Below are 27696 nucleotides of genomic sequence, written 5' to 3'. Positions count from 1 at the left end.
GCCAGGCCCTGTAGGATTGGTATCTCATGCACAGAAGGGGAAAGGAATTAATTTTTACTCAATAGAAAGCTACTTTTTTCTACCAATGAGCACCTCAGAATTACTGTTACTGTTTTATGAACTTCTGATGATCAGGTAGCAGCCATTTTCAACATGACAGTCAGTTGAAAGAAGTGCATATGTACTCTATGGTCATGTTTTGCATTTACCATCTCCTCCTGAACCATCACTGTCCACATCCAACCATCTGCAATGTCCAAGAAGCCAGGGATCAAAGTATGGAGCAAATTAAGTTGGTCTTGGCAACCTTACTATTCTCTATGTGCCAACACAGCAATACCGCTTACTGTAGTTGGGGCACAGGTATGAGCAGTTTCAAACCGTGATTTAAGATTCTTGTTATGTTTATTTGGGCTATCTTGTGAAGGGAACATTCCACAGAATGATGGCATGCAAGAAAAAAATCTAGTCACCAACTGAAATGCATTATTACAGTTCTTAATACAAAAAAAATTATATAGTTGAGAGTCAGAGAATAAAAAAAGAATTTTTCTCTTCCTTTTAAAAATACAAAATATTAATGAAGAAAATGTACTAGAAGTAACATAGAATATCAAATTTTTTATAAAAGAAAATCTCTGCAAACAATGTTTCAGACTTCACAGAAGAAGCTTGCAAAACAGGCAGATTTATTTATTTTAGTACAACTTACTTTAATCACTTATTTTCAGATAATTATTTTTCCAGTTAATCAGAATCTGTCTCATATTTTGACTTAAAAGGTGCTATCACCTTTACATTTCAGTAGAAAACATTGCTGTTATTTGTATTGAAAGCACAACCTTCTTTATTACTACCCCAGATACTACATCCATAGCATCTTTCTATTAACTGTCCACATACAGTTTGAAACATCATAGCCTACTTGGTTGTGATTTCTGGTCTGATGTCATGGAATGGAATTGGAGCTCCTTGGCATCAGCTTTTTCTTCTCTGAGAAAGTTACTTTCTTTACTTCATTATATCCTGTGATAAGTTACCTCAAGCCTGTGAGAATAATTTTAATCTTAACTCTTCGCTGCTCTTTGGTGGTACTTCACTGATGTTAGCAAGCTGTTACCATAAGATGGCTCCTTAAAAGATTCTGGATTTTCAAAATCTGCAGCTTTTAATTAATAGGTATTTTTCTCCCAAATCATCCTGGCAGCAGTCTTTGAGAATGGATGTGGAAAGAAGTTCCTCTAATACTGAAACTCAAGCTCCTTTTAATGTAAGATTAGGGCATACTAACCAAGGAACCTAGAGACCATTCTCTTTCTTATTTAAAAAGGAGGATCTGACTTCATTAAGGTATTAAAAGACTACATCTATACTTGTCCACTGAAGAACTATGTGCAGATTTTATTTTGACTGTAAATGTGGTAATTCCTGTGAACAAAAAGATCTTTCAGAAAGACAAAATCAACTGTCATTGTCCTCCAGCAAAAACTGGAGATCTTCATTCTTCTCTGTCAGTCAGCTTTCTTCATTCTTAGAATCCCTCCCGTTCAGATGCAAGTGCTTCATCAACAGATTTTATATGCTTCTCCCCAGCATAAATGCCATAATGCAGGTTGTCATCCTTTACAGTAGCCCACGACATCTGCTTGGTGGAGAACCTTGCTGCCCACTCTCCTGCCTTGTTGACAACAATGACACCCCCCAAACCCCCAACTCGTGACTTCATGTAGTCTAATGCAGTGTCTGCCGCTACCTCTGGTGACATTCCTGAAAAGAAAAAAAAAATCATTTCATAGTACCTGTCTTGATAGTTTTAAAATTCTCTTAAAATTTCACCCCTTCCCATGGAACCAATCGGATCTAACTTCTCTTTCAACTAGATTGGCAAGAATTTTCCAGTCTAACAAAGAAAGCATTTTTGGAAAGGCTCTGGACAGTTGCAAAGAGCTTCTATGCTGTGGTACTGCTCCAAATGTTTATTTACATAGCTTCAGATTTTGATTCAGTTTCAGTGTGTAATACAAACTAACTCACAGACTTTATGTTCAAGACACACCATTTCTTATGCCATCATTTGACTGGAAAAAACCGCCAATCTGCAAGGCTTTCATCAAAGGTTTGGGACAAGCTAGATCTAAAGCATTTACAATTTGGAAAAACACACATCAAAACAATAAAAAAATTCAGTCATCATCTCTGCTCTAGTTCCACTGGCTGCAACAGAGCTCAAAGCACGTACTACACATTGTCATAATTTATCAAAAGCAGACATCAGCATGACTCTTCCTGAAACTTCTGAAACCATCAGGCAAAATGAGGACTCAATGTATTAGATATCAGACAAAGGACCAGCAATGCAACTTTAGCTTTTCACTACTTGATTCGTATTAGCAGGAGTATTTTCTAAATAAATCCAATTTTATAGGTATATCATACACACAGACCTGTAATAGCTGCAAAATATTTGTTCACTGCAAGTTTAAATACACATTCAGGAATGCAGCTGGCTTGGCCTAATTACCCTAAGATACGGACTGTCAGTCACGTTATGCAGCTTAGGTTATAGAACAAAACCTGACCTTCATGCCTTCCCTGCAAATTTTGAGTTAAAACCAAATAAAACCAGCACAGTCAGAATTATTCACAGCACTGGTGACTGACAGGATAAAGCTCCTTACTCTGACGCACGGGTGACACTGTGACTATTCAAGTCAGTGGCACGGTCTTCAAAGGGTCAGTATTTCACTGTTTGATTTTTCACCAAGACAACAGCTGCCACTATAACACTGAAATTCCAACAGCTGTTAAGACTGGCAAAGCAACTCAGTCCTGAAATACAGAAGTAAATTTTGCAGCATTTGTCCAAAAGAGGATATTTTGTATGCAAATTACCAAACAGCTAAATAGAATTATGTGGGCTCTACAGTTGTTCTTACATATGCAACTCCAGCTCGCTGTTCAAGGACTCAAAAAGCTGTAATAACGTGAGGGTTTGTTTTCAGTGCCTTCATGGAAACATGTTGGGAGGAGGGGCCGGGGGGAATCTAGTTGCTGACACGTTTGCCTGGCAGCTGAGTTATACTTCTGGGCAGAATGAATGAAGGTAAAGCAAGCATGGGCAGGGTGAACAAGTGCAAACCAATTAGACATGAATACAAGTGGGTTCATTTTCTTTTTCTCTTTTTCCAATAAACTTTTTAATTTGAGACTCATTTGCCTTTCAAACTGATTAATCATGAGCCAGATAACTGCTATCAATGCATAAGTCTTGCAATGCAGCTAACATCAACCCAGAGAAGAAACTGAACACAGTTTAGACAAGAGCTTAGAATGCTGTTCACAAATTGAATACTTAGAGACATAATTTAGAGAGTAAAGGGAGAGCATAACATGTTAAGAGCTTTGGGAAATAATCTGTAGGTTGTATTTTATGCTGAAACTGTCACATCAACTATGAGATTTAGAGAAATGCACCCATTATATGCAAACAGCCCTATAAAGTATAACAAAAATATTTGCAGCTGTTACTTGTCTCTCTACTTACAGCTTCTCCAATGAAAATGTAAATTGAATGTTTTACAACTATTTCCACTTAAGTTGATCTCAAAGCAAGTTACATTGTACTGCCCCAAAGCTACAGCTTTCTAAAAATAATGGTGATATCTATATTAATGATTCTTGAACTGCATGCAACGCAAGTATGTTGTCTGGCTATGTTTACAGGCTGTAACATAATCAAGGGTTTAGATGACAGACTAAGTCATGAAGGTAAAGCTACAAAGGGTCATCCCACAGTCAGATTGTATTACAGCCACATAAGACATACTGTGTCAGCTGTTTACCACATACCCAGCCAGTTTAGTACATTTTCCAAAACAAAATGTAAATTGAAATCATGGTTAAAAAGTCTTAAAATAATTTCTGTTGCTGTAATCAGATACTTAAATCTTTACAGTTTATTAGAAGGGTAATATCCCGTAATTTCTATTTCAGTTCCAGTTATCTGTTTCTAGCCCTCCCTTACTGCTCTCTTAAATGTATCTTATTTTTACTTGCTCTTTTTCCTGTTTACAGAATTCTAGTTTATAATTGGAGAAAAAATTATTAAAGAAAACTTCCGTTAAAGTACAGAGTAATGTCTTTCAATGCACACTGATCTAAAGCATGATTCAGTGTCAGGCAGCAGAAGTAATTCTGTTAATCTCAGCTATTTTAGCTTTATTAATACATTAATACTTTAATACTTTGTTTTGTTTTTAAAGTTTTTGTTTTAACCTATCCACATACCCCTGAGAGCAACTCCTCTGACAACTGTTCTAGGATGATAGCATATATACTGTAACCTGTGACTAGGCAGTGTTTCCTATCCTCATTTCAGATTACAGGAAGTTTGGGATATACCTTGCTCCATGTGATAGAGAATCAGTCGGGCTAAGACCACTTTCATAATGCTCTCCCCATGTCCTGTGGTTGAAATGGCACCGGAATGGTTGTCAGCATAACCTCCACTTCCTTTTCAAAGGGGAAAAAAAAGAATGCAGTATTCTGTAACATGATTTTAAAACTCTGCATTGTTTAAAATAGGTATCAAACATTTCCTCCTTTAGGTCCATTAACTCTGTGCCTTTCTGAGAGAAAAGTGTCAGAAAAGCTTCTTTCTCATTTCTGCCACAGTTTGAAAACTAAAATATATGAAAGAAATGAACAACAGTTGGAGCAAGTCAGCTGCCAAACTGAGAGAAAAGACTAGTGATCTGTTTGTGTACAAGAGGCAGAAGCAGGCCAACACTCCACAGGAATGGGCAAAAATATTTTCCAGAACAGCAAGGGAGGGTATATTGAAGATCAGCAAGATAGAGTCAGGATGCAGAATGCCAGGTCGTATCAATTGAGACGATATGAAGGAAGATCTAGTGAGGACACTGGTGAGCTGACCATTTTGAGGGGAACTTACCCTCCACAGCAACTAAGAAATTGGAAGGGCATGGGCTCTAGCAAAACTTCACAAAGCACCCCTGATGAATCTTTGAAGTCCTCACCACAAGCAGAGTATTTCTTCTGTTAACTCCCCTTTCCCCCTGTTTTTTTTTCTCCCATCCTTGTTTTGCTGGCACATTCCACACCCTGTTCTCCACCAAGCTTCTGCTTGCTCAATACCTATACTTCTAGCACATCTCCTAAGAAAAATATTTCCCAGGAGCTAGGAAGAAACTTACCACAGCATTATAAACAAGGTACTGGGGGAGGGGACAGATGCCATGGAAGAGCAATGAAAGCTTTTCCCTTCTGTTTCTTCCCTTTCTTGATCAGACCCTTTTAAAGGACTTTGTGGGACATGTGGAAAAACACCGCCGTATTAAGTCAATGCTCCCTTACCAAAGCCTCTGATGTTTAAAAGCACAGCTGACATTTCTGTATCAAATCCTGAAGATGCCTAGCAAGACCAAAAGTTGCAAGCAATATGCCCAAAAGTGCACAGTTTCACTTGTCCTTCACAAACCCATGTCCCAAACTATAAGAACGCTGAACATGTTCTATATAGGAGGAGGGTATTTGCAGTCAAAAGGCTGCAGCCAGACACAATACTGAAAACCACAGTCAAAATCCAGAGGATACCAAAATGTTAGCAACTTTGCATGCAAAAGAAAGAGTTTTATAATAATCATATACTGCCAACAGCAATGCTATTTGAGTTTGGAACATGCTTTTCTAAAAACAATTATTTTCCAAATCCCAGCTGCATGGTAGAACCGTGAAGCAAGCAAATGGCAAGTCTGTTTCATGAGAGGAAGATGTCTGTGGAAAGGATTTCAAGTGTCTCTTTATACTTGGATAAGAGATCTCTTAAAATATTTCCTTTATTCCACACCACATCTGTTGGGTTCTTAGACAGTCTTATCGGGGTTCTCTTAAGAACAGGAATTTACTCAAAGTTGCAAGTCATTTTGTAACTCTTGCTCACTGATAGAAGCGGTAATTGCAATTAAACCTTCTTTCTTAAGTATCAAGGAAACAGCATCTTACTATGGAGAAGGCTACATTTTTTGACTTAGCAGAAAGCAGAGCCATAAAAAAAGGAGAGCTTTATCAGAATCAACAGAAAGGAAACACAGGTGTTAGCAGTGAAGAAAGGACAGAAAAAACAAACTCTCATCCCTATTTTCCACACAGAACTCCCGATTTTCTTTCAAATCTCCATGCTCTAAGGAGCTTTAGCTTTGATAAATTTGAATGTTAGACCTCTGTTTCAGATAGACTAGTATTTATATTTTGTTTAACTAATGAAAAGGAGAATTGTAATACTTTTTTTCCTTTCTTTTAATGAAGTACCCCCAAAAAGTGAAAGGCAAGATCCCATACCCCATACCTATGCATGCTGTGTCACCAACACGGCCAACCAGTTTATTAGAGAGTCCTCCTGTGGATGTTGCACAAGCTACATTGCCTTCACTGTCTATAGAAACAGCACCAACTGTTCCAAGGTCTCTGCCAAGAAAAACAGTTCACAAAATTAGACAGAATTAAAGCATACCTGCCAAAGCACGTTGCCTTTATTTCCCAGGTAGCTTTAAAGAAGATTTCTACAACAGAATTACTGCTCATTATAAAACTATTTTTGCCATGCTTCTCATTACAAAAATAAAAAGAAAAGTGCAACAGTTCTCACAAGCTTTGTATTTAACAGAGTAGAAAACACTTTTTTTTTTTTAATCTTTCCCCCACAACTTGTTTACTTTCATAGCATGGAAACTTGGGGAGGAAAAAAGACCGCAAAACAAAAGCACACAGGGCAGAAATACTTCTAGTCATTATAGTTCTGGAGTAGTTTTTTGGCTGACACACAAACTGACACACAACTTTCCCCTAAATGGCAACTCAAAGATACAACAATTGGCTCCACTGTCTCAACAGGAGGTTAACCGGAATTATTAATGACAATGCGCATAAATGAGTGAATACAGAAAAGGACAGTAATGTTATCCATGCACTGAATCATTTCCTTCCTGTTCCTCCTCTTTCCTTTTCCTTACTCCCCTTAATGTTTGAAGGCTAAAAAAAAAAAAAAAGCTTATTTTCCTTTCAACTAGTATTGCTCACAATGCATCATTAAGACATACTTCAGTCTTTGTACTCTGTAGCTACGTAATCTTGAGGTTTAAATCCCTTGGCCAGCAGACTCTGCTGAAACTGCACACTGGTTTGAAAATCTTCAGGCACTGAAGAAAACAGAAGTCTCAACTATATTTCTTCAGTGCAGAAAAGACATATACAATAGCCTGCTCAAAACAGACATGTGTAGTTGTGTATGGAAAAAAAAAAAGCCTGTCGTGACTTACTGTAACACAGTTGCTGCACTGAGAAGTGAGACACTACTGAGAAGCAACAGTTTAAATACCCATATATTCCAGTCTTAGCAATTCACGTAGGAATATAACCCAGTATGTGACTAGAAGTATACCAAACCCCAAAAATAATCTAAACCACTCCACACAGGAAAATAATTTGTAACAATCCTTCAAGGCACTACCCAACAGGCAACTCAAAAAGGAATACCTTTCGAATTTGCCTGGGCACTGGTGAGGGTTTCTCTATACCTTTGCAAAATCTAAGCTGATTAAGTCAGACAAAGACCTTGTGTACCTTGAAACCCACAGTCAGTTTCTCAGAGACCCAACTTCCTGTTCCCTCCTGCTTATGTAAAATATCATACTGTCAGTCCCTACACTTCATTCACAGCAATTCAAAGCTGACTGATGAATCACAGGCCTTATAAGCTGCTCTGACATTTATGTGGAGACGGACCTCATCTCAAACTGATATGATGGTGCAGATGGGCTTCCCACCCATCCATCTGTTACAAATGATTTGCTGAAAAGAACATTAGTAAATTCAGTACTCCCTTGCACATTCATGTAGCACCCTTCAACCAACTAAAGTTAGATCCTCCTGAGAAATTAAGAAAGATGTATCCAGATGTACATTTTCTTAGATAAGTATTTACCTTAGGCAACTGTGAAAATAAAAGCACACAGATGACACAGGCAGTACGTACCTGTTTAGGTATGAGAGCACAACTGGCAATAAATAACAAAGTGAATGTGTCTAACACACCTCATCTACAGTGGAGCAAATAGACAACTACACTTGATTTCTTACAGTCCCTTTTTTACTGCTTCAGTTTAACCTTTCCTTTGATCATCTTCAGAACAAAGGCAAAGAAAATACAATTATTTTTTTTTCATGGCTAGTTGACTCCAAAATATTAACAAGGAAGACAAAACTATCAAATTATAATCATCTCTCTATTTTTAGTTATTGACAGTAGCAAGAACTTCAACAAGTACCTGTGGTATACCAGAGGATGCTATTAAGGATTTTTTCCATCACGAATTATTCCTATATACTACATATACTGTGATACAGAAAGTATTACTTGGATTTGTTCATTCCCTTTTGTCTAAATCTTTCATTTACATGTAAGACATATACTTATACTATCCCCATTTAACTAATGAGTTACCAGTAGTGGGGTTTTCTGTTTATTGTTGTTAGGGTCCTTGTTAGTTAATACCTCCTCAAGTTACTCTAGCAGTGTGATTCACAATGGGACTAGAAGCCCATTTGCTACATTACAGCCAGACTCAGCACCCTTTCTGTGGGATTCTCAGGCAAACTCCAGTAATTCTTAACAAGGGTATTGCCAAAGTCTTTGCAGCATGAGACTGCAGATAAATCACGCCTTGTTCTCGGCAAAAGGTGTGCAGGATGGAATGCTGTACATGCAATGGAATCCTAAGCTTTCAGCATAAATCAGTGCAGGCTTCTAACCAGCAGAGGAGAAAGGTATCTCTTATAGAGACACCAGATTTTACCTGCAAAGCCTATGAAACCCCAGGGTTTCCAACACTGTGAGGATCAGGGGATTGGAAGTAAAATATACACCAACCTTCGAATTCCCAGTATGATCTGGTATTATGGTGCCTCTGACTAATACTACTTCACCTTCTGTCTGCTCGCCTCAGGCAAGTTTCTGCATAATCACTGTGGACATAACAGGGAAAAAGAACATTCCACGTGTGATACAGAATGAAATGGGTTTGCATTAAAAAAGATGTGTTTTCAACTTTGTGAATTTGTGGTGATATTTTGGTTTTCAGGAAAAGAACAGCATGGCCCAGATGAGAAAAAGTCTTCAGCCTTTCAGAAATACACAAGCTTTTTATTATCAGATATTTCAGAAGTCCATGCTGAAACTGAAGATGCCTAACATTTTTCAGAAAAAAAAGAAAAAAAAAAAGGTAAGAATGAAGCAGTTATGAGGAATGAATGATGACTTAAATGCCATGCTATTCCAACTGATATGTTCAAGAGAACAAGAGGCAGTGGTGGCTACACCACCCTCAAATTCTTCGCAATGAGTGATAATGCCACACAGTCCTTGGACAGACTATGGATCAAAAGAAAACTTCTGTTGGATACAAGAAAAAGACTTAACGGTCAAGGAACAACATCACTTTGTTTACAAGACCATATTCACACTTTGCCTCCTCATCACTTTGTTTTTCCTTCTAGCAATTCACTGAAAGTAACATATAGGTTGTAATTTATAGCCTCATTTCAATGACTTTAATTAACATGCTCACAGAAGAAATTTCTTCCCTCTGATCTACAAATTCAGCTCTGCCCTGCCATTAGTCCTGCTTTACAAAACAGATGAACAGCACATAATAAATCATTTATGTAATGTAATACAGTGTTTTCCTGCGCCACAAGCATGGATATACAAATGGAAGCTCAAAACAATTTAGTGTTATATGCCTACTTCACAAACACAGAAAACATTCTTAACAGCCGATGTTTTTCATTCCTATATTGTCCACCTCACCTTCCTCCCAACTTCATACAAGACTGTGTTGTCTTCCAAGTGATGTTCATTTTTTGCTGTTGGGCAATACCATCCAGCAGCATCTCTTTTCCCACCCATCACTAAACTTGGTCATTTTCTTCATTCCTTTTCATAACCAACAGCCACAATCACCACTCAGAAGGAATTACTGGTCAAAGTCTGATGTTTAACTATCTAATCCAATTTAAAGAAAAATCTGATCATCTACTTAACCAAGATCAGCTTTCTTAGGTTTTTGGGTTTTTTTATTTAACTTTAGTATGTGCACTGGAGATTTTAAAAAATAAGTTCCTCCACAGAAAAAGCTATGCAAAATAATACCTGCTGTTTGTTACAGCTAATCCATGCACTTCTGATGATTTTAAGAGCAGTAACAAGTTCTAACCTTGTTCTCCAATAAAGCCACAAAACCCATGCTATTGTCAAAGTGACCAATAATCTACTTAAGCAGCAACAAGTTTCATCAAGTTTGTTTCAGTAATTTAAGTTTAAGCAAATTCATTGAAAGCTTGATTTTCTACTGCTTTCAATAAAGACATACTGTAAAGACTGTATCAAACCACATAACATTTGTGGCCTGAATACAGGCCTTCAAGGTTTGTGTTTATTTGGGGTTTTGTTTTTCTTGGTTGCTTTGTTTGGGGGTTTTTGGTTTCTTCTGAGTTTTTTGGTAACCAGATAGCACAAATTAAATTATCCAAATTAGAAAAAAATATATACATATTTTACCTACTTCTGAAACTCTTCAGGGTTGGAATCTGGTTCAAGGTTCTTCTTCCATCTCTCCCGGGATCTCTCAGTTATGAGTTTCTCCCCTGGAATTTCAGGAATACCCATGGCCTGAGCAAAGAGGTGTGCACCATGGTCAGTCAGCAGCATGTGCTTTGTCTGCAGAAAGACAAGAAATTAATTGAAAATTCTTCCTTTGTCTTGTACTGAGCAGTTTTGTATAACTGCTATTTTGAGAAGTATCTACATAAAGAAAATTACAAATTTTATTTTAAACATTTGTAAACTTCTGTCCATATCCCCTTCCACTATAGCTGAAAAAGCTTTCAGTTCTCCAAACCACAAAGTTTAACCATCAGTAGAAAAGAACTGTACTTATCTATTTAAAACTTGGTATAATGGGAGAAGAAAAATTGATAAATTTGTTCTTTAGCTAATTTGTATGCAACTGTTTTGTACTGTTTCAAATGAATCATCAAATTATTACATAACTAACTGTTTTGTCCAGTTAACGAAGAGATTTAAAAGACTTTTATTCAAAAGAATGCTAAATAAATTCCTGTTTAAAGGCATTACCCCAGTAAAATAACCAACAAATGTAAATAGCATACAACTAAAATGTTCCTTATCATCAGATGAACAATATAATTTTAAATATTTCCTTCAACAAGCTACTATTCTTATTAACTCAGAGGATCAAATTTAAGAACAGAGTACTTTCTAATGGGTTTGACCAAACAATGTTTACTCTTTCTAACAATACTTGAAAGTTCTATTTTGATTCCTTTATTTACAAAGCACTTCAAACCAGATTTTAATTCAACAATCTTAGTTAATTCCATGTTTCAAAGTCTGTAGAGCTTGGTTAATTCATATTTTAGAGAAACTTGCCAGATAAATTTGTTAAATTAATCCTTATACTTTAGTAGCTCTGAAATCTGATTTTCTTTTTTTTTTTTACTTTTTTGTGTTTTAATTTGTCAAAGAATATGCAGCAGCTTCTTGCACAATTACATAGCTGTCAATTGCTCATCAGAGCCTGGGAAGGTTTTAGAGAAGTGGTGGTCTGACTATACAGCACAGAACAATTTCAGAGCAGAGCAGCTAACTTAAAGCAAGCCTTTCTGTCCCTGCAGCAGCACAGCACACCAGACCACCTGAGGTCCAAGCAGAATCATGTGATGCTGGAGGCAGCAGGCCTGCAGAGCCTTGTGAAGCACCCATGTGGCACAGTCCCAGCTCTTGGCCAGAAGCAAGGACAGCAGAGGCTGGGTATTTCTATGTCATGCTACATTCCTGAGGACATTCAGTCTCAAAGCTTCAGGTTAAGATGTTGCAGACCATCAACTGCTGTTGATTTCTACAGCAAAGACAAGTAATCACTACCATGACCAACACACAGCACTGTATTGTTTTAAAGGATTCCAGACAAACCTCTTCCCAAGTCCAAGACACTGATCTCTACTTAAGCCTATCACAGCCTCTGAATTAAGCCCTTTGGACAGGGACAGAGGACTACACTTTAGAAACATTTCTGATGTTGCAGGCCTGCTAGCAAACATTTTTGAAAATTTAAATGCCTTTTTAATTAATCTTTAATGCATGAGAGTACTGTTTTAGGGAATACTAAAGATGACAAGGCAGAAATCCCCTGTACATGTGAAAGCAGACATCAGGCTTTCATGCTGAGTGCTGTTACCACATTACCAGACAATGTAAGACCTACCTATTTCTAACAAAATTAATAGGTAGTGTTCTTTGACATGAAAGCCAACTTCTTTGTGCAACACTGCCCCCCTCTGCCATTACCTCTAACCCATGAGAAGCACACAATACAATACTCAAAATAGTTTTGCTTTTAATTTGTGGATGTGGGTTGGGGTTTTTTGTTGTTTGGTGGGATTTTGTAGGAAATTTGAAATTTAAATTAGTCTTGATCTGTACCAGAAGGCTGTGTCCTCCATCCCTTCCTTTCTTCAGCAACTAAGACTATATACTCCTTTAAATAAATTTTAAAAATATAAAGCTTTATTATAAAAAAAGGAAGTTACTTCTAAAAACTTTTTCATAGGATTCCATCCCATATGCAAATATGCATAACATATGCACCTTCCTAGGCTATACAAACAAGAATACTTAAGTATTGATAAATAAACTTCTATGACAGGACTTTATGTTCGGGGTTTTTTTTTTTTTTCCTTCTTTTTCAGTCTTCACTGAAAATAAGATGTCTTAAGGTGGTTTTTGTCATTCTCTTTGGCAGATGTCATCAGTCAAAAGAACTAGTAGAACACTGTCAAACAATGCAAAAGCACATTCTTCTGTCTCATTCTTCCAGTTTCATTAATATGTTTGCTAATGTAAAGTGCCTGGAAGACATTTATATAAAGTAATCCAAAAGGCCATGAAAAGGGTTCAAGACATCTTACAAATAAGCAAAAAATGCTGGCACTTTTAGTTAATTTCACTGGAAATGGGGAAAATACCCCAAATTTCTACCTGGCCTAAAGTTCAAAGCATCACAGTTGTTTATTTAACAATGCTGGCAGCACAGAAAAAAACCTGGCCCTTTGCTTACACACATCTGTGTTGTAAGCTAAATTCTCTTTTGCCTAATGTAAAGTCCTGCACAATAAGAGTAGGGGAAAACACACATAGCTTTAATATACCAATGAATTAATGCTATAATGTTCATGAGAAGCCCATCTAATGAAGTGTTGGACCTGAGAAGGGTTACATGCCCCAGATTAAAAAAAAAAAAAGAAAAGAAAATCACTTCACTATATTGTTATATTTATGTTCAATATGAACAGGAATAATTAAACAGAAATTTAAGTGCTTTTTCAAGAATGTGTTATACTAATTGATGTACTAAAAGTTTTCCACTTCTAGAAGCTACTGTGAACGACAGGACAGTAAATAATGAATGGAAATTATTCTGGTGCTCTCCTTTTTTCTGCTCCATGAATTTGGACAAGTTTGAGCCCAGTGGGAAAGTGACAGCCAAAAATGACAAATGTGTTGCAGCAACAACGTAGAGGAGCTACTCTGGCCACCAGATGGAGCTCACACTGTTCCATAATAGGATGGAACTACAATTACAAGCAGAAGTACAGGGTGGTTTTGGTTGGTTTGTTTGTTTTCAGGAACTGCATGCTTCAAAATTCTTTATGGCATTAAGGCACCTCAAAACCACTGGGAATTATGCATACAGACTGAAGACCCCAGGAAAACTACCCTTATTGCCCCCAAGTCACACAGTTAAAATATTTTTTAATTAAGCACAGTACAACAAAACACACTATAAAATGCACTGTGAAATACCCTGAGTTGGTGTCTCAAAATTCCTGTCCAAGATAGATGGGAAACAGCAAGCAGAGGAGCAACATCAGTTGGTATTCCCATTTATGGAAGATGGAGAAGCGCAGAAACTCGCCTCAAGATACATCAAGCAATTTAGGCCAACATTTACATTTGAGATTTATCATCATGCACACAGATTTTTTTGCATTTTGGCAAAGAGTAATACCTTTACCACAAAATGTCATGGTGTTAGGGCTACACCATTATACTTGGTCCCATACAGTAGAACTTCATGATTTCATTTCAGATTTAGCCTCAACACTTTTGAACACCAGCAACACCATGCAATGACTTTGTAATAGACAAGACAGAGGAGAGGGCTGTTTCTAGAAATTTCTAGTTAATGACAAAATAAATCCATATGAAGGAAGAAACTATATTCATCACAAGTTTTAGCACTGCTTTCTAGTAAACATACATTTCACAGAAGTGTTTATATCCAATATTTTAGCAAAACGTTCTGATCTTAAAAACAGAACAAACCTCCAATTAAGGACACAAAAAAATTCTATCTGCTTTGGAGGCCATTGAGGACAAGATAAATGTCAATCATCTTTATAGATCACCAAAACAGTTTTTGTTTCCTCAGAAGTCAATCTGAAAGGTTAGAGAAATGTAAGACTTCTTTATTAGTGTTTTTATAAATATGAACCTTTTCAACAATGGGGCAGCTGCACTAGTAGGATGAAAACGTAAACTTCAAAGACAAGACAAACTTTTGGTCACTGTCACAACCTCATAATGGTAAAACAGACAAATATCACACAGATCACTTATTCCCATCCTGACATAGAACAGTTGTACCACATCTGAAAAATAAGGTAAGTCTGCTGTGGCAAATATTAAATGGACTTAATGGAATAAGGTGGGATTGATCTTATATAGGAGGTCAAGTAATATTTTACTGCTCTGATGAATTGGATTATCTAGGAAAATCTGTCAGCACGACACAGGGCTAATGTTATCCTCTACTGATAGAAGACTACGACTGTCCTGGTGCTACCACCTTTTCAGGTCACAGTGGAGAAGGCTGCACTGAACAATAAAGGAGTGCATTACATAGCCAAATATGTAACTGGGTCATTTAATTCAGTTCCATACCACTGCAAAGTGAACAGTGTATTACCTAACTTTAATATTGCAAGATCAAGCACAACACCCAGTGGCAACATAAAAGCTCTTCAAAAGCCAAGTGAAAAACAACAAAAATACCCTTGAATACCAGCACTGGAACTACAGAAGACCAACATGTATAGGTCAAGTTATGTTTCCTTAGAATGCTATTGTTTGTAAGTATTTCTCAAAAACCCTTAAGGTAAGTGCTTCATGGTCATGATCACAGTTTCCAAGGACTGATCCCTTCCTAACTGCTTTAAAGCACTACACAAACATCATCACTGAGGTGTATCAATATACTGGATGAAGTTCAAAGGGAAAGAAAATGCTTCATACTCAAGTAGATAACCAGCATACCTTTTCCATAACAAGTCGAGCAAGTTTTATCGGGTTTGCTATGCACTTAACTGCAGATACTGCTCCAGAGTCTAAATTTTTTCCATCCATGATAATGGCATCCATTTCTACTTCACCTTTTTCATTTAGAACAGATCCACAACCTAAAGACAAATAAAAAAAAATTAGGGGCCAAGAGGAAAAGAAGAAAGTCGTTAAGAGCTAACCACCCAGGTGATTCAATTATAAGCTCTCATCAAGCAACCTTTCTTTTTCCCACTTTGCTGACTTACTGAAAGTATCTCCCAAATACAAACAAAACAGCAGAAACACTGCTGAGTATAACCACAAAATCCAGCCATTAACAGTCTCATGGAGTACAACATCTATATAAAAACTGAGTTTTACTTTTTATAAGATGAAAAACACACTTCCAATACCATCCAAATTATCTACTTGGTATTAAAGTTAAACCAACAAACCATCACAAACAGAATTCTTTATTCTCCAGATCACTTTTAAGTGTACAAAACTATTTTGCCTTCCAAAAGGAGGATACAACACCATCCAAAAAAGGAATAGTATAACTTTTGGTTCTATCAACAGATTAACATCACACAGCACTCCAAGAAACTGCCAAAATTAATGGAGCAGAATAAGTGTCCTCTTACTACAGTAGCAAAAGCTTGAAATAACAAGTTCTTCCATTACCGAATAAAAACAGTATATAGAATAATTTTAAAAAATAGAAATTAAGTAATAAAACATCAGGTAGTTATCTTCTATAATTATCAGTGCTCACTAACCTAATTGAAAATTAATGACGTACAAAATGAGTGTAACACATTTTGTAATGCAAATTGTGTGTTTTTTAAAATAATGCCAATAATTGTACCATAGAAGAGTAACAGGTTCTAAGTCATCAAATGCACAAGCCTTGCTAATATAGATGGTAAAGACTAAGCCTGAAAAGAAGTAAAAAACCAAACCAAAACATGGCAGATTTACACGGTAGCTCAGCTAAAAAGACCTGAGCATTGTACATAACTAATCCAGTAGGGTTTTTCTCCTTTCTGTTAAAGCAACATTAAAGATGTCCAGAAACCACCATTAATAACTGACACAAAACTTCTATTCCAATATACTTCAGACCTTAATATATGAAATTAAAACCTTTGTGACAAAAGGCAGCTAAATCCTGTAATTCTTCTCTTGTAATCTCAAAAACTGCCCTTGCCACGTACAGACACACCCCCAAAAATTTTTTACCTGTCTGCAACTGCATTAATTATTCCACAGTTCAGTCCTACAGTCATCCATCATTCACAATATGTTAATTTCTAGACTGATCTGTACAGAGCTTACAGTTTAATTTCCTTGTACAACTTATGTCAACATCATTCTTCCAGCTTTTCCTTATGCTAGTAAGGAATTGTTTTCTTAGCTAAACCCTGCCATGCTCTTAACTTCTTCTGATAGGGTAGGCTTTCTAACATGTGATCACAAAATTCCCACTAGAATTACAATTCCCCTTCTCAAGCATCAGTGACCAGAACCATGGTTCCAGGGAAAACTCAAGGAGGCCCCTTCACTACTGCATTAAGAGTATCCCATGTCTACTGGACATAGCTCATAGGATACATGTTAGGATTTTCTAAAATTTGCTGAGCAGGAAAAAGTTGCAGACAGTTTCTGTAACCAAAGGCAGCTTTCTAAAAAAGTCTCCTTTCACAGCTGGTAAAGAGAGACAGGTACCTCCTAAGAAAAATTTATCCCACTTGCCATAGACTCACAGAAAGGCCTGGGTTGGAAAGGATCTTAAAGATCATCTACTGCCAACTGCTTTCCACAGTCAAGGGACACCACCCACTAGATCAGGTTGCTCAGGGCATGATCCAACCTGGCCTTGAATATCTGCAGGGATGGGGCATCCACAACTCCTACAGCTTTGAAGCTGTGTAGCCAACTTTTCTCATTCCACTAATCACCACAAAAGTCTGTACGCCACTGTAAAGCTACTTACTGAACTTCAGGTGATCTCAGGTGGGATGAATCCTTCCTTCTGCGGTTACCTTTTACCAGTAAAGGTAAAGTAAAAGGCTTCCTTTTTATCTGCCTTCCAAACCAATGGGTAGGGACTACCAGCCTCTGTGGACATGGTATCCATTGGCAGACGAAAAATAAAGTTTTTGGTTTACTTATTAAGCAAAGGGCCAGAAAAACAAGAAACAGACAACAGGAGACAGACAATCTAGGAGGAAACAAATAATCAACATGTCTGACATCAGCCTACTCACAGCTGGGATACTGAGAGAAGTACTGCAACTCTCTCTGTCTGCGGATAGATAGATCTATCCTCTGTAAAGGCTGCATAGGAAAGAGTGTGCAAGGATCAACAGAATGTCAGTTCTTACACCTGGAGTACTCATGCCAAGCTGGTTCATACTCCTAGCCAGAGAGATGACACAGAAATATAACCATGCCACAAGTAGAACTTGATAACTTTATTGTGCTGCACAAGTCACTAAAATGGTAATTTTATACACCAGTATGGCTTCTGAGCCCTTGCACCAAGCCGACATCAAGATGATCCTAGATAGCATGGCTACACGCTTCCATGCAAAAAAGGACACAATTTGATTGTTCTGCCCATTCTTCCCCATCTTTATTGTTGTCTCATAGCAATGTCTGTGCTTGCCTAGAAAATATTACAGCAAAATTTATTTTATTCTTTTATGAAGATAAATACCACACAGTGAGTTTTAAATAGCCACTTCAATCAGGGTCCTCTTCAGCTAATTTTTCTTTCAGCTAATGTTTGTCAGATTCTGAGAGCAGCTAATAAGATTTAAGACAATTAGATGTATCTGTAAGTAACAGACTACTTGCTGCTTAGATCATCATAGCCGAACCTGAAAAATGGGTGGAGGTTCAAATCCAGTTAAGTAAAAGCTAAATGAGAGACTGCCACCCTGATGCTAACTATATAAAAGTACAAACTACATCTCCAAGTCCATTTCATGATTTCAGCTTGAATGCTCTAAAACTGAAAATGTTCAACCCAAGACAGTAACAAAACAATGAAAATTTCATGTTAAAATAAGCTGCTCTCAACTGCAAGGTGAGACAGAACGAATGAAGTTCTGCAAACTAACTGAGCACATAAAATAATAGCTATGCTATCTATAATATTGAGCACCTACAGCTATTTCATTCCATGTTGTTTTCTGACATACCATGGTGGAAGTGGGGAAATATTTTTGCTGAAATTCATCAAAATAATAAACCTGAGGTCCTAAGAAGAGGAGAAAGTATTTGATTACTACCACTAACATTAATCACATTACTGATTAGGAAATCCAGTTACAAACCCTTACTATAAGAAGGTACAGATTTATGACTCATACCATTATTGCATTGCTTCTCCAGTATTGCTTACAAAATTACTAATTGCAAACATTAATGAAGAGAAACACACCTAAAATCCCCAACACTAGTAATTCTATGGCAATAGGTAAAGGTCAAGCACTGAGGATTACACAATGCCTCAAGGTATATCCGAGTGCCTTAAAGAGGCACATTAACACATATTCCATAAGAGTCCATGTCTTAAAAGTGGATAGTCATAGCACAGCAACAGAAGATTTACAGAAGAGTAAAACAGCACTACACAAATTAAACGGCTGATAGGTAACACTGAAGAATGGGAATAACTCATCTTCCTAAGCGTACTCATGAGAAACTACAATACATACCATGGTGAGAAATTACCTATTTTGTGAAACTAGTATTTACTCCACTGCAATGTACATAAATCAATAATAATGCAACAATAATTATAATACAAGCGAGAATTTGCAGAAGCATCTGGGCAAAACACTTGAAATATAATATGATTTTTAAGTCCACTTAATTATTAAAAAACTTACCTGCATTAAAATGAGGATCATCTTCCATTGATCGTACTGCCTCCTCAACTGCATCTACGGCACTGCCTCCCTGCTTCAGGACACAGTAACCTCGCAGTGCAGCTCTGACAACACCAGCACGACATCCCTCTTCTCTCTCCTTGAAGATCCGGCCAGCTCCACCATGCACCACGATGACAGGCTTCATCCTGCCAAGTTCCTCCTCAGGCTTTCAGCTGTGCACACAGGTCAGCCGATTGGAAGGGGTAGTCTTTAGCATGTGCTTCTTTCTACATGGAGAATGGCTCCAGGTTAGCTAACACATATGGGCAGTTTGCCACAATTTTACCTTTTGGGAAGCCAAGCATTCACATGGAGGAGCTCCTAATCCAGTCTGGATGAGACCCCAGGCAATTTGGTGCAACTCTGAGGCCAGCCCTGCTTTGAGGAAGGATTTGGGTGAAGTGGCACAGAAAGGGCCCTTTTCAGGCTAAGCTACTCTACAATCTTGTTGCTTAGTATGAACCTTGTGTGGTGATTATACATTACATGGGAACAAGCCTTGAGTAACCCCTGAACCTGCTAACTGCTCTTTGTTTTAGATGGGTAGCCTGTTGTCAGAGTACAGTAATATCACCAGCAATAGAGAAAGGCAACTGACCCGACCCGAGTTAAAGGCTTACCCCGCTCAACCACCTGGATCTGAGACCTCTGGCCTCTTGCAACACTTTGAACTTCGAGCAAGAAAACGAGGTGTTCATTCACACCTGGCAGCCAACACCTTGTTGTTACTGTTCATGGCCTCCTACGGGCTAAAGAGATTGTTGCTGCTACACACCTTTGGTGATGCAAATCACCGATTTTGATTCCAGAAAAAGGCAAAGAACCAGCAGCTAACTCGTCTCCTGCTGAAATCTGGGGCACCTCTCAGAAAAAACTCCCCTCTTGAAAAGTTTCTCGGGGACGGCTATTTTTGGAGGCTGTGAAGACTAGAAACTAACAGCCTTTCCCCTCATCCTACAGGCAAACCCCCCCCGACAGAGCCTCCCGCAGTCCTCCGGTCCCTCGCATTCCTGCTGCCGCAGGGGAGGCCGGCCGGGATGGCAGCAGGCGGGGAGCAGAGGAAATCCCAGCCGGGGCCGCTGTGGGGCACGGCATCCCGTAAGCGAGGCCGTTCGGGCTTTTATTTCAGCCAGCAGCAACGCTCTTCCCTCACTCAGCACACGCTACCCTCGGCCGTAGGCTCAGCCCTGCCGCGCTCCTGCCGCGCTCCTGCCGCTCAGGGCGGGCCCCCGCCGCTCTCCCGCCCGCCCCCGGCGTTCCCGCGGGGTCAGATCCCACCTGGAGCGCCCCGTCCTTGCTGTGGCTCACGGCCGCCCTGGGCGCGCTCCCGTGCGGGTGCCCGCGGCAGCGCGGGGCGGGCGCAGCCCCAGGGACGCTTTGCCGGCGGCCGCCCTTAAGAGACATGGCGGCGCCGAGACGTGCCCGCATCTGACATGGCAGCCGCTACTGCTCGCAGCCCGCGGTCTCCGCCCTGCTCCGGCAGGGGCCGGGCCGCTGCCGCCGGCCCTGGGGCAGCGCGGCCCGGCCCTGGGCTGCGGAGGGCGGGTGCCTCCGGGCCGTGCTCATGCCGGCGTGGTGCCCCCCTCAGCCGCAGTGCCGCCGCCGCCCTGCGCACGGCCACAGCCGCGCTCTCACACCAGCACGCCGCCTGCCACCGCTTGATTTCCCCTCGAGTTCAGTTAGAAAAATTGCACCTCTCCCCAAAATCGATCCCCAGCAGCACGTCCCGCGTGCTCACCCTTCCCTCTGGCCGGGCCGGGTTATTCCCTTTCCCAAAGCTCGGGCTGGCTGTGGAGTTTTGTAACCTGAAAGGAGCTGTATGCCCAGGGAGCTTCGGTCTGTGGGGATCATTGCACTCATCCCAGGCACGTTGGCACAGACTACTGTATATATCTATGTCTCCATATATATATATATATACATATATATAGGTGAGGGTAAGCTGTATGTGGCCACACTGTTCCCTAACTGATGGCAAAGACAAGAACTGAGCCTGATGTTTGTTTTATTCCTAATTATACGCTGCTGGTGGAAAAAAACCTGTAGTTAACTAAAAGTAGAGCTGCTAAAGGTTCTTCCTGAGAAGTAAAAAATAGAGTTTATGAAAAAATCCTCGTAATTCTGAACTCCCTTACCTGTGTAACTAGAAGTGTAAAAAAGTATTTCTCAACATTTGTTCAAACTACTGGAGTGCATCTGGCCTTCTCCCTTGACCATTCTTGCTTTGCTCACCTCCTCTCTGCTCCCTTGGCTTTGTTGAGATGCAGTTCGGGCTGCAGGGAGAGAGAATGCAGCCTGCTGTGTTCACTCCGAGTGTTGAGGGGACACGGCTGTGCAAAAAGGGCGAGGATCTATGGCAATGTGAAAGTCACTCAGTTTAAAAGTGCAGCTCTTAAAACACTCGAAAAGTGTTTTGAGCCTAAAGATTTGTCAGAATTAATTTGTGTGGTTTAATGAAAAGGAAATATTCCTGATGTTTTGTTTGTTTTTTTCTTTTGTTGCTGGTAGACTTAAAACAGAGACATTAAAATTTCTTACATTATTTGAGAGTGCTGCCTGTTTGTAGACCATTTATCTTGTTTTCAGAGACAAGATGGTTTCAACACAGGAAACCAATACTATTTAGATTAAATAGTTTAGAAGAGTCATTTTGGTTGTGTGCATGGACAGCTGAACACAACACATATAGTAAGTTTAAATTTTAGTATTAGTCTAACATTATGATTCATTAAAACAAGGGTGACACTTGATAGAACTGGAATAATCTGTTTCTACACCAGCTTTTTACCTTAGGGTCTCTTTGGCCACTGCCTTTGTCATTGTGGTCAAACAATTGATGTGTTTTAAAAAATGCTGTAAAGCTTCTCAGAGCAGACTGGAAAGTATTAGTATTTAGTTTTATGATTATTATTTAGGTTTTTCAAATTAGCACATTGAATTGCACATCAGGAACCTGTCCTAAAGCTATGTAAACTGTTAAGATAAGTTTAAAATAATTGCTCTAGAAATCTGTTGGTTTTGTTCTTGCTAATTTTCATAAAAGACCTTTGTGTAATATTATTGCCCAAGAAATAAAATTTTAAATGTTCAGAATAAATTAGGGGGTTGCATGTGTAGCCTTGTGGAAATTAACTTTCCTGCTTGTAAGCTGAATGTGCCTTACATGAAAGAAGTGGGAACATGTTATCATAGGTAAGTGTAGAGGGCTGAAGTGGAGAACTAAGTGATCTGGGCTCATGTGGATAGGGAACATGTGTGTAAAAATACTCTGATGTCATAGGGTCTACTCTGCACTTCCAGTGACTAAAATACAACTGTACTTGTGCCTTCTGTTTTCCTGCAAAATCCATAAATAAAGCACATGCCTTCCTAGAGAAAGAATTCCCTCCACACTCATTGAAATGTTAATTTTAGGAACCAGCAAAGCAAGTGAAATATATTGTAAAAATAACTGTTTTTATGCATATTTATAATAAATATATTTTAAAAATAAATGTTTATGTGGCTACTCATGTGTTTATCCATAAACTATTTTAAAATCTTCAAAATCTGATGCGGCACAGAAAGCAGTGCTCTATATTTTATTAATTGGATTGAAGGAGCATGCAGAGTTGATCAAGGCTAAGGCTGCTTGAGCAAGTGTCAAGCATGCAGAAGCAGAATGGTGTTCACAAAGTCTGCAGACTTGGATCTTTTTATATTAGACAGAACTGTCATATGGAGATCACTGCAGCATTAGGATGCTCAGGTCACACTCTGGAAAAACTCATGCATGTTGAATAACTTACTTCATATGCACAATTTGATTGAGTCTGCAAACCACTTCTTACCTTATTCTTACTGTGAAGAGTGTGACACCATTTAGGGGAGCTGGAAAAAACTGTTCCTCTGAGAGTTAAATTTTTTTATGCTAAGTTAAAAGTTTAGGTAAGATCAGCAGTGAAATGTGCAGTAGTAGGACAGTAAATGGTAGATGATGTATTCACTAAAACACAGTTGTGATCAGTTCTAATTGATTAATTGTAAGCTATTTAATGATTAGTATTAATAATATTATTAATTGATGAATGAACTGTATGTTAATAGTTCAGATGGAAATAATTTATTGGGAAGAGGCACTAGAATCATCAGTGTCCATGTTATTTCCTCCCCTTCTGCATAGAAGTGAGATTAAATTGGAGATGGGTTTGTTTTCCCACTTTGGGGAGATGTTAACCACAGAACTTAGATGTCTTCCCCATGGCAGATTGTCTCAAATAAGAAGAGTGCCTTTCTGCACCTATTATTTAAGCAATTTACACACTGGGGGATGGTTCTAACAGGCCACTCTCAGAAACTTGTGTGAGGGGAAGAAGGGAGGGTGGCATGGATTGCAATACTGGTCATGGGAGATCCCTGTTCACATCCTAGTTTTGAACTGTGTGCATCATGCATTTGACCAGTTTTCAAAAGCTAAAGTTTAAAAATGGTCCTGGTGGTTCCTGTTGTTCTGTCCTCTGTATTTACTGAGATTTTATCAGTATTTATCAGCTGTGTGCTCTGCTGAAGGTGCATTTGAGGTGAGTGTCCTGAGTAGAAGACAACCAGACTGACACATGGGATGACAGGCAGAGACTAAAATTAGAATGTTTTGTTTTCCTGTTCTTCCTGTTGTTGCAAGAACTCTGAAACCATGTTGCAGTTTTGTCACTGCATGGCTGAAAAAATATGTTCCTCTGTCACCTCTATGCTTTTGAAGTCCCTCCCACAGCCTGTGAAGTCTATAAATCCCAGTCTGCTCCATTCAAATCACTTTAACTTCAAAAGAAGGCAGACCAAGTTCAATTTTTTTGAGATTATTTTCAATTCTCTGTTTATCTGAAACTTTACATCCTCTCTGTAAAATTCTTTCAGACATTCTTGTTTTGGCTGATCTGCATAAAACACAAGAGCATATTGGAAAACTTGTCTGTGTGTCTGACAGAGGCTTACAACTTTCCCCTGACAAAGTCCCAGCAAGTGCAGGGGGCTTCTGGATCAATCCATTCAGAGAAAATTGCATCCACAGGCTGGCAAGGGTCACAGTTGCTTTGGTTCAATCCTATGCCCCTTGCCAAAACACCTCGCAAACTCCAGAGCTACCACAACAATAGCAGCATTTTAAACCCTGGAGTTTAGGAAGTATTTCTCTTGTGCAGCTCTCAGATTTATTTTGTCTTATATTTTGATTACATTAGGAAAAATGCAGTTCTCTTAGTTCTTAATGATACACAATTAACATGCTAAAGGCTATAATTATAAAAAGGGTTTCAGTTTAGCCTGTATTAGGCAAAACCATCATTACTTTTTAAGGTGCATTAGAATTATTATTTGCTCAAATATTGTTTGAGATACAGACTCAAGCTTCTAAACAGTCCAGGAACTTCCAGGAAAATTTATTATACAACTTAGCAGTAACAAAGTAACGATTCTTATAATTTTGTCATGCATGCAGACTTACTGAAGGTGATAGAAGTAAAGATTTTAGGTGGATTTTGTCAATATACAGAATACCTTTGGGAAAAAAGATACCACAAAACAGTTTAAAATAATTCATAGGGGATTTCCCTGTCACAATGTGGGAACAGAATGAAAATTAATCAAATGACAGATGAATGGCTGTCCAAGTTTGTCCTTCCCTGTGACTTCTTGTCACTCAATTGTGTGGACTTTTAGCTCCCCTAATCACAGGATGCAGGAAATAATCACAGAATGCAGGAAATAAAAAAAACATAGCAGATACACACCAAGTGTATGCACAATACCTGAGATGCTTTTTGTACTTGAGAGATGAAATAGGAACAAATGAGACTAAGTGGGGACACACAGTCATGGTGTTAAAGAAATTACTTTTGAGTAACTTTTTAAAGACTTAACCAAGTTGCCAGGCATTGGAGAGAATTATGGGGCTCCTGTGTCAGATAAAATATTCCCTCTTGTGATTTGAAATGAGGTTCAAATCATAAAAACCTAGTAAATGATGCTCCAGGGAGTCACTATCATTACCTACTGGTGATACTGTGGAGGTATTTACTTCTGCAGAAAGGTGGGCAGGGAAAAATTAAGCTTTGGAAGTTTGCTGGCTGTGCATTCTATTGCAGGTATGCTTATAGATATAAGTTACCCAGTTATCAGGAGGATTATAATTACCATGTGTGGCCATTAGAAAGAAAAATAAAGACACAATAGTTTTGCTTAGTTCAAATGTTTAGTGTATTATTAGAATTATGTTTTTTTTAAGTGAAATAAAATGTTGAAATGTGACAGTAGAAGAATTATGGAATTCTGATTGATAGTTTAATGCAAGTGGTTTATGTATCCAATAAAAGTATCTCCTACTGCAGTAATTAACATTAAGAAATACTTAGAAACAATATGTGCCATGTACATAAAACTAGATTCAAAGGCATATTTGGAAGGGTTACTCTCCAAAGTTGTTCCTCAGTTTATTTCTTAAGAAAATTTCAGTTTTTTTCATCTTATCTGTTGTCAGACTGGTTTTGAATAAATAGTATGTTTTGTTTTTTAATAAGGAATTGCATTTCTTTCCCTTCAGTTCCACCTAAGTATAAACTCATACAGTATGTGCAATATTGTAGTAATAATTGATAAAAAATGCAGTTGGAAAAGCTTACAGTTAAGACATCACTGCAGTTGTAGGTTTTGGTGTGAAAATAACTACAATTGAAATGCCAGGAACTAAGGGGTTTTATTTTGAATACTTCCCCTTCTATTTTATTTCTATTCCTAAGTCAGAACCTCAATTCTAATGAAGTAACTAAAACCTATTTTGTTACATATATGTTTAAAAGCCATATTTTAGGGTGGATTTTTAAGATGTTTATAAATTTTTTATAAGATGCAAAAATACTGCAGAGAGTAGGCCATGAATAGTTTGCTAACAGAAAATTCTCCAGTATAAATCAAAGAAGTCAATGATAAGGCTGGTGGCAGGGAAAACTAATCAAGTAGGGAAAAGAAAAAAGGTGTATTTTAAAATGAGAATACTAAATGAGATAGCCAATTGATGTCTTCCAGGCACAGACATAGATCTGTTGTAGTGAGAATTGATATCAGGTCTCTGTAAATGCAATGTAACAGGTAATGAAATTCGTGTGAGATCTTTGGGTAAGCCATGCAAAGATACTGGAAACAAAAAACACTTTAAAATTGATTGTGATGTGAATGGAGAACCAGTGGAGTTGGATGAAGGTGGGAGCATTATTTTGTCTTTCTCCTCAATCATGAGGATGAAAGCGGTAATGTTTGCCCCCAGCTGCAGTACAGAAAGTGATCATCCCAGGAGAGCTTGGAGAAGAATTCAAGACCAGATGTACAGATTTCCATAGTGTCACTTGTGTTGATCACACAATATTGTTTATTTTGGAATATTGTTTATTTTGGTACCATTATCTGGGAAGCTTCCTAAAGCTGCTGAGAGCAGCAAACTTTGTTTGCCTTTTCAGGTAAGCAAAAATGTGGCTTACATATGCATACTGGACTGCTAGATGGCAGCAAAACTAGTTATCTTCCTGAAGATTTGATCATGTTGCTGGTGCCAGCATATTCCTAAACAATCTCATATGAAAAGAAAACTCAGAATTAGGTGTTATTCTAAGGTTGCAAAAAGAGGCAATTTGTCATCTGATCTTTGAGTAAAGATAAACTAATGGATATGGATTCATAGTGTATTTTATTGCAGAGACTAAAATTATTGCAGTACTAGCAAAACACAAACATATGAACAAATGTAATTAGGACCGGTTTAAGATGAGTACTGAGTGTAGAAAAGTTCAAGACATTAGGGTTCAAAATATTGGTACCATTCTACTGATTTTAGCACTGAAATATATTTTGAGAAATGAGACAAATACAAATATGATGTCTTGTATTAAAATGTCAAGATTTAGGTGGAGTTGTAAACTGCAAATAAAGTATTTTATGAACCACTAATTCTCCTTTTCTCTATTTCATGCACTTATGAATAGCCTCTGATGTTGTCTGTTAAGTCCTTATTTTAATAATTTTTTATAATATAGTCTCAAGTTAAAATATTATTAAGGGAATTTTGAAATAAATCATCATGCATATTGTTACATTCAATAGCCACCTTCAGTTGGGTATAAATTAGCACAATATGAGACAGATCTGCTATGAGCATTCACACATTGAAGTTACATTGATGGTTTTGCTGGGCTATGCAGGAAGGATTTATTTCTTCATCCAAATGTTTGCACATCTAATAAAACTTACTTG

At 38.2% G+C, this 27696-nt stretch overlaps 1 protein-coding gene across 6 annotated transcripts; it reads right to left on the bottom strand.

The window, feature by feature from the left end:
* Nucleotides 1-581: 581 nt before the first annotated feature.
* Nucleotides 582-20851, bottom strand: ASRGL1 (asparaginase and isoaspartyl peptidase 1). Of its 6 annotated transcripts, none has more exons than XM_015620694.3 (7): nt 20701-20843; nt 19381-19649; nt 15473-15615; nt 10641-10795; nt 6368-6486; nt 4402-4512; nt 582-1767 (listed from the first exon to the last, which is right to left on the bottom strand). In XM_015620694.3, the coding sequence occupies exons 2-7, from the start codon at nt 19565-19567 to the stop codon at nt 1532-1534; spliced, it is 951 nt and encodes a 316-aa protein (XP_015476180.1). In that variant the 5' UTR covers nt 19568-19649; nt 20701-20843; the 3' UTR covers nt 582-1531. The 6 variants fall into 6 exon arrangements, with proteins under 6 accessions (XP_015476180.1, XP_018861483.1, XP_018861482.1 ...); XM_019005937.1 differs by lacking the exon at nt 20701-20843 and adding an exon at nt 20590-20607 and having other exon boundaries at nt 1380-1767; XM_015620695.3 differs by lacking the exon at nt 20701-20843 and adding an exon at nt 19732-20542 and having other exon boundaries at nt 1380-1767.
* Between the last annotated feature and the right edge of the window lie 6845 nt (nt 20852-27696).

The sequence above is a fragment of the Parus major genome, chromosome 3, assembly GCF_001522545.3.
Source record: "Parus major isolate Abel chromosome 3, Parus_major1.1, whole genome shotgun sequence".
Lineage (NCBI taxonomy): Eukaryota > Metazoa > Chordata > Aves > Passeriformes > Paridae > Parus > Parus major.
This window is presented reverse-complemented; position numbering and strand designations above follow the sequence as displayed.